The 7,053-nt window shown below is 36.3% G+C and overlaps 1 protein-coding gene across 1 annotated transcript; it reads left to right on the top strand.

Annotated features, from left to right (window-relative positions):
• Positions 1-6,241, top strand: LOC100920330 (olfactory receptor 10AG1-like). Its single transcript, XM_031943694.1, has 3 exons — positions 1-885; positions 5,150-5,325; positions 6,217-6,241. Exons 1-3 carry the CDS (start codon positions 1-3, stop codon positions 6,239-6,241), a joined length of 1,086 nt encoding a protein of 361 aa, XP_031799554.1.
• Positions 6,242-7,053: the final 812 nt, after the last annotated feature.

Below are 7,053 nucleotides of genomic sequence, written 5' to 3'. Positions count from 1 at the left end.
ATGGCATACAAAAATCTTACTATCATTGAAGAATTTATTCTTTTGGGGTTTTCTGAGTTTCCTAATTTTCAAGGATTTCTCTTTGTTATATTTTTAGTCATCTATATTACTATCCTGTTAGGAAATGGTCTTGTCATTGTAATCTCTAATGTGGAACCTGCTCTCCAAACACCCATGTATTATTTTCTTGGAAACTTCTCTTTTGTGGAAATATGTTACACATCAGTTACCCTACCCAGAATGCTTGTGAATCTATGGAGTCAGAAAAGAAATATTTCTTTACTCTCATGTGCTGTACAACTGTGTTTCTTTCTTATTCTGGGAGTCACAGAGAGTTTCCTTTTGGCAGTGATGGCCTATGATCGCTATATGGCAATCTGCAAACCACTCTACTATCCTATAATTGTTAACTACAGGATGTGTGTCCTGATGGTGATTGGCTCCTGGATCATTGGAATTCCAGTCTTAATAGGACAGACATACCAGATTTTCTCTGTGCCCTTCTGTGGTTCTAACAAACTCAATCATGTTTTTTGTGACATGCCCCCATTGATGAAGTTGGCATGTGGAGAAAGCCCTTGGGATAAAATTGATTCTTTGTTATTTGGTCTGATTCCCTTTCTCTTGATACTTTTCTCTTATATCAGAATCCTTACTGCTATTCTGAAGCTTCCATCAACCACTGGCAGATCCAAAGCATTCTCTACCTGCTCTTCTCATCTTATGGTTGTATGTTTATTCTATGGTTCTGGTTTTGTTGCATATTTACAATCCAAATCCAGTTCCTCAGGCGGAAAAGATAAGATTTTTTCTCTAATCTACACTATTGTGACACCAATGGTTAATCCCATGATATATAGTCTAAGGAACAAGGACTTCACTAAAGCAACAAGAAAACTATTTTCTAAATGTGTAGGGTAAAATATAAATAATTTAACTTGCATACTACTGTATCCTTAGTCATTTTCCAAGTTTTTTTTCCTTCTTTTTTTCTGTGTGCCTTTTAAACTCATCAAAGAATTTTAGTTATCTTAAATCTTTTACCATTCTTTCTTCCAATCCCTCCATGATAGTAAGAGTTTTTATGTTTAATAAAAGAAAATAATTCTGTTGTGGTTGTGTTTTCAAGCTCTTTCTTCTAGAAGTGTGAGGATGAGCCAGCTAGGTGATCTGTTGGATAGAGGTAGGGCCTTGGAGTCAGGATGATTTGTATTCAAAGGCAATCTCAGATACAATGTGTGACCCTGAGCGAGTTATTTAACATCAATTGCTCAAAAATCAGAAAGGTCACCAAAACACTGTTATCTCATTAGTCTAAACCAGGGATTCATAAATATTTTCCACTCATGACCCTTTTTTTCTGGAGCAATTTGTAAATAATGTAAGGTCTATGGCCTTATAAAATAGATATACAACAACAACAACAAATCATGATTTAGCAGCCCTCACATTAATTAGGATGCCCCATATGGGGTCAGGAAGGCTGCATAAGAACTTGAGAGTTAGACCAAAGCCATGAAGTATCTACAACAAGCACATAAATGAAGATAACAATAATATATTTAATGACACTGACTAAAATTACAACTTGACATTGTTGAGAGATTCTACTGAATTATGTCAGAGACCTTCCAAGTTTATCTCTTTCTTTTTTCTGATTTTTCTAGATTGAAATGAGAATATTAACTATTTTCTTCAACCTTTAATTTTGGCAATAACTAATTAAGCTTAGCTTCCTTGTAAATTGGAGACATAAGTCTTCATTAATGAATGTGACTGCTTTTGTTGTTTGTTTGTTTTTTTCTAAACATGGTTAAATTTAGGAATTAGGGACTTTATCTCATTTAGTTTTCAGTCTTCATGAGATTTGCAGAAATATTGAAACATTTTGTCAATTAAGGCTATTCAAAGAAATCACTGCACATCTGTTTATTTACCTAAATCTATAATTAGGAGAAAAGCTGTCTTTTACCTCTTTGTTTCTATTCACAGAACTTAGTACAATGTCTTGTGCATAGTAGACAGTAATAAATGTTAATTGCTTGAGTGAGGTCCTCATAACAATCATGCCTCCAACCAGGGCTATCCCAATGCCTACTTGAAAAGATTCATAAAAGCTATTTCTTTTGAAATGTTCAGTATCACTATTAACAAATTGAGAAATGTCAAATACTAAATATTTAAGTCTGGTGTGATAGTTTGTTGATTTCCAAACTTATAAAAGAGAAATAGAAATTATTAATAATGCAGATTACACCTTAAAAGTATATCCTGTGTACAGTTTTGTGAGTTGTTTGTTAAATATTCATCAATGCACCTGTATTCCTTAACCACATCCAAATTTTAATGAATATCAAGGTTGCTGTGATTAATAGATATGGAATTTTGACCTAGAATTAACTACAAAGGTAATATCATTCAAAACTCCAGCTTCAGAGAACAAAATGACACCCAAAGAATTGATGGAAATTCCTCAAGATCATGTAAGTATTTATGAGGAGATCTGGGATTTAAAATCATCTCCTTTGGAACCTTTTGTTACTTTATTGTTTTACCTTTTCACAGCTCAAATTCCTCCAGTGGTTTATTCCAAAGCCTAAGGGAAGAATCATATTTAGTCATTTATGTTTACTGTTTTTATTTCATACATCAACAATTCAGATAATGTTTAAAGAAAAATGTTAACCTGATACTACATGTAGGGAATAAGAAGCCATTCCAATACTTGAAAACCCTGTCTCCTCTGACTTCACATCCTCCCACATTTTAATATATCCAATATTTAATCCAACATTTGGAGATGTCTAAATAAATCCAGTCATTTATAATTTAATTAAGCACATGTTTGTTAAATTTAGTAACTAAAATTCTTGAATAGACCTTACAGTGGGGTATAGGGATTCACAAATACTTTCTAAGAACAAACAAAGGTGGTATTGTTCTGGATTATTAATTCCTCCATCACTTTCTAAAGTCTAGACAATCTGAATAAAGCCATAAGTCTTGGTTTATAGTATTTGCCAATTTTGAGGAGAAAATGTGTACACATTAAAATAATGATAATAATAACAATGCTTTTATGAGCTAGCTTGAGCTAGTTCTGATATACAATGCACCAAGGAGTCACAATGTTGATCAGCATTTATCAACATCTACTATTCTCTCCTGGGCACCAAATTTATACCATTCAATTATAAACTATTTATAAATTAAATAATTTATTACTAGGAGATCTTAGATAGTACCTTGTTGAATTTCCTGTTTTCATATAGAAATGAATAGAGGCTCAGATAATGGAAGTAATTTTTACAAGTTTGTTGAAATTGAGAGGGCAACCTAAAAGTTTGGGGTCTTGAGGTGTCTGAAAAGAATTTGCAGTCTTGAGACAATATCCAAATCCAGGGACAAAGTTTATTGTAATTAAATTGAAGCAGGCTAAGTTGCAAAAGAATTTAGCAAAGAACCAGGAGCAAGGAGACACATTTATGCAGTTCTTCATGTCACTGATATGCTCATTTTAAGACTTAGAGATAGAACAGAGGAGTGGTCTCAGCAGATCTAAGATTACCCTAAAACCAGAAAACTTTAGAATCATTCATAGACAGATTGTCAGAATAATAACACTCTAAGGTCAGAGAGTTTCAGGATCACCAATATATCTTCCCTAAAGTCTAAGGGAAGAAATATTATTATATTCCTAGGTCATAAGACTTTTACAATCATTGATAGAGAGATTATTAGAACAATAGCACTCTAAGGACTGGGGGATCTTGGGATTACTGATTCTAAAGCCAGAAGACTTTCATTGGCAGATTGTTAGAACAGAAGCACTCCTAGGTCAGGGGGACCTCCCTACAGCTGTTTCCCCTAGAAGTTTTATATCACAAAGGGAGGAAGAGAGAGACACACACACACAGCATATATACAGTATATATAGTATTATCACAGCATTTTAAAATCTAGGGAGGGAGTCAGAGCTAGATGACTGCATTTATTATAATTTTTCATTACACTGTCTCTAAACTAACATTCGGATTACATTTGTTTTCCCCTTCACAACATGATAATATCATAGAGTTTGTTGGGACCAATCCCTTTATTTTTCAGATAAAGGAGCAAAGGCTCAGAAAGGTTTGTAAGGTGGGATTAGAACTGAGGTCTTCCTCACTAAGAATCTGGTTCTTTTTATTTGCTATAGCTGCAAGGAGATTGTGGTTGTTGTTGTTTGCCTTTCCTTCTTGAAGGGATCATGAAATCAGGGAGGTGATGCATTAACAAGCAAATTAGTTGCATTTGAGTGAAGGAGAACTGTACAAAGTCACCTGCCTCACTTTCCCCTCCAGAGCAATCTGGGTTCAGTGGCAAGATACCAATCAAGACAAATAGAAATGCTCCTGGATGAAATAGGGGACCTTGGCCTTTTTAAACTAAGCTTCTTAACAGGTCTCAGTTTGACAGAGGCAGCATCTATTCATTGATTAAAGGTAGATAACAATTGAGGGGAAGAATCTCCTTTTTCACCTATTCCAAAAAGAACTAGATAAGTAAGTAAATGAATGAATGAATCTATGAGAGGAAGATCCTCAGAAAGTACACAGCATTGTTGACCATTGGTGAATGGTTACTTCCTTTTTAGCCCATCCAATGAACTCAAGTCTTTTGCTATTTAATTTACTACCTGTTTCCAGCTCAGAACCACACATCACGATGAGCTCAGTTGGTATGTTTGGACTTTTCCTTGAAAGGCCTGAATAAATATTTCCTGTTTCTATCTGAAGATGCCTCTGAGTAGTTATTTTGGGTAATGGGGTCTAGCACCCTGCCCCATATAGTTTATGGGGACTCAATTCTGGAAAATGTGACTTCCCAGAGAGATGGCTGGGGTTCTGATTCAAGGTCAGATGCCAGGTTGGATTTTCTTTAACTGTTTTTGAGATCAGATTGTCAGTCTTGCCTCTCTGTGAAGTATGGCCTAAAGCAGAGGCACTGAAATACAAACAGAAACAGAAGGAAAGCCTCTGAAAAAGTGGATTGAGACAGTCAGGTAACAGGTGTTTACAAGAGCCAGAGCAAAGGGGAAGGAGCAGTCCAGAGATTGGAGCTGCTCTCTCCTGAGTTAACATTTTCTGTGCCCTTGGGCTGTCCTTAGGTTGTGTTAAGGGACAGGTCAATTCTTCAAGAGCTTCCACAACTGTGGATCATAACATCTGAAGCCAGCAAGGCAACCTTTGCTGATACAGGTGTTGCGGACTGGGGACCAGATAAATTAGAGGCCAAGGGAAGAGGAGATGGCTCAGACAATGCAACAGTCTCTCAGTCAGAGAGGTCAGAGAACAGCAACTGCCTTTCCAGTCTCCTTGTATCATCCTTTCACAGGAAGAGATCCATTCTGGTTGGATCTCTAGCAGCTACTGTCAGGTGGCTCCCATATATTCCAACAGCTCTCCCATGTAATCCAACAAGGTTGAAGCCAGAAGGAAGTCCTGAGAAACTGCACAGAGCAGAGGTATTCTGGATGACTGCTGAGTGGGGATATCCCTCCAGGTTTGGGATCTGATCCAAGAGACTCTGTGTATTACAGTAATGAGACTGGAGCTGCTCTCCCCAGAAGAGAAAAGGGAAGGAGCAGTCCAAACTCCAGTCTTTGGAGCAAAAATCTAAACTACCACCAGAGAGTGCACTTAATGAAATATTGTGTAATGCTGGAGAAAGTGAGCAAGATAGAGATTAGAGAACAATTTAATAATTTATTCAAAAAGGACAGAGTTACTGGGACCAAATAGATCCATGTTTGGTCCCAGGGCTGAATGAGACTATCATCTCAAAGAATCCAATCATGAATGTCAGATACAAGATTCTTTTATAGGGTAACAAGAACAATGACATAATGGGGGAGGTACCTGGATGGAGATGACCTAATTCGGGGAGGCACCTAGGATGACATAATGGGAGGTACTGGAAAGGCTCATGACATTCTAATGACATCTAAAATTAAAAGGGAATAAATATAGCCTAAGGTCTAAGATAGAAGACCTTTATCCTATCAAACATTAAGAGGGAGAGTACCTCCCTCTGGCAGAGTAATTAAATGGGACAATTAAGGAAACTGGGTTAGGTCAAGAGAACTGTAGCACAACAATTGCTATTTTGTGTGGGTAAATAATGGTCCTCTTCCATGTAATTTTTGTCTGTGTCTGTGTTTGTGTCTTTCTGCAGGATGTCTTTATCATGTATGTTTTGAGAGCTAGATTCTGTTATCTGGAGATTTAAAATGCAGCCAGCAAGAAGAAAAAACTTCTATGCTGCAGTTAGAACACTGGGAAAATTTTCCTAAAACCCTCGACTCCTGCCTTAAAGGAGAAAAAGCTTGACTTTTGTTCTTATGGACCCCAGCTCTAGCCAAGCTGGAGTTACAGAAATAAAGTTAGCTATTTTTTTAGAGCAATGATTGAGGAGTTTGATAATTGGTGATTTCAAGATTGCAGAAGTGCTTAGCATAAAACAAATGCTACATGAGTGTTAACTTCCTTATTTAATTTAATTGCTTCATATAGATAACTTTATATGTGTTTTTAGATATAACAAACATACAATGCCAATGTTGAGATAAATGAATTGTGTGTGTGTGTGTGTGTGTGTGTGTGTGTGTGTATAAAGCAATTTGGAAGCAAATTAAACTAAATTAAGGCTTCTACAAGGAGAACAGTGCATAGAGTAAAGAATGTTTTTCTCTTTCTTCCTCCTTTCCCCCTTCCCTGACTGCAGGAACACATAGAGAAGAGGAAGAAGAGAGAGAGGGAGGAATAAAGAAAAATTGGAAAGAAGGATAGGAGGAAGAGAGAGAAAATATGCTCAATCAGTTCAGTGAAATTTGTTATTTGAGATATGATAGTAAAAGCAGTTTTATATAAATTGAATCCCTTTCTACTGATTGTTAAGATTTAAGATTGAAGAGTTTGGGTATTTGGGGAGAAATAGAAAAGTGCTTGGCAGCTATTAAAACCCAGCAGCAAATGGCCTAATCTTCAAATCTTTTATGGTTCACAGAGGAAA

This window comes from Sarcophilus harrisii, chromosome 6 (genome assembly GCF_902635505.1).
Source record: "Sarcophilus harrisii chromosome 6, mSarHar1.11, whole genome shotgun sequence".
In the NCBI taxonomy this organism is placed as follows: domain Eukaryota; kingdom Metazoa; phylum Chordata; class Mammalia; order Dasyuromorphia; family Dasyuridae; genus Sarcophilus; species Sarcophilus harrisii.
Note: the sequence above shows the minus strand (reverse complement) of the source record. Positions and strands in the feature narration are given on the sequence as shown.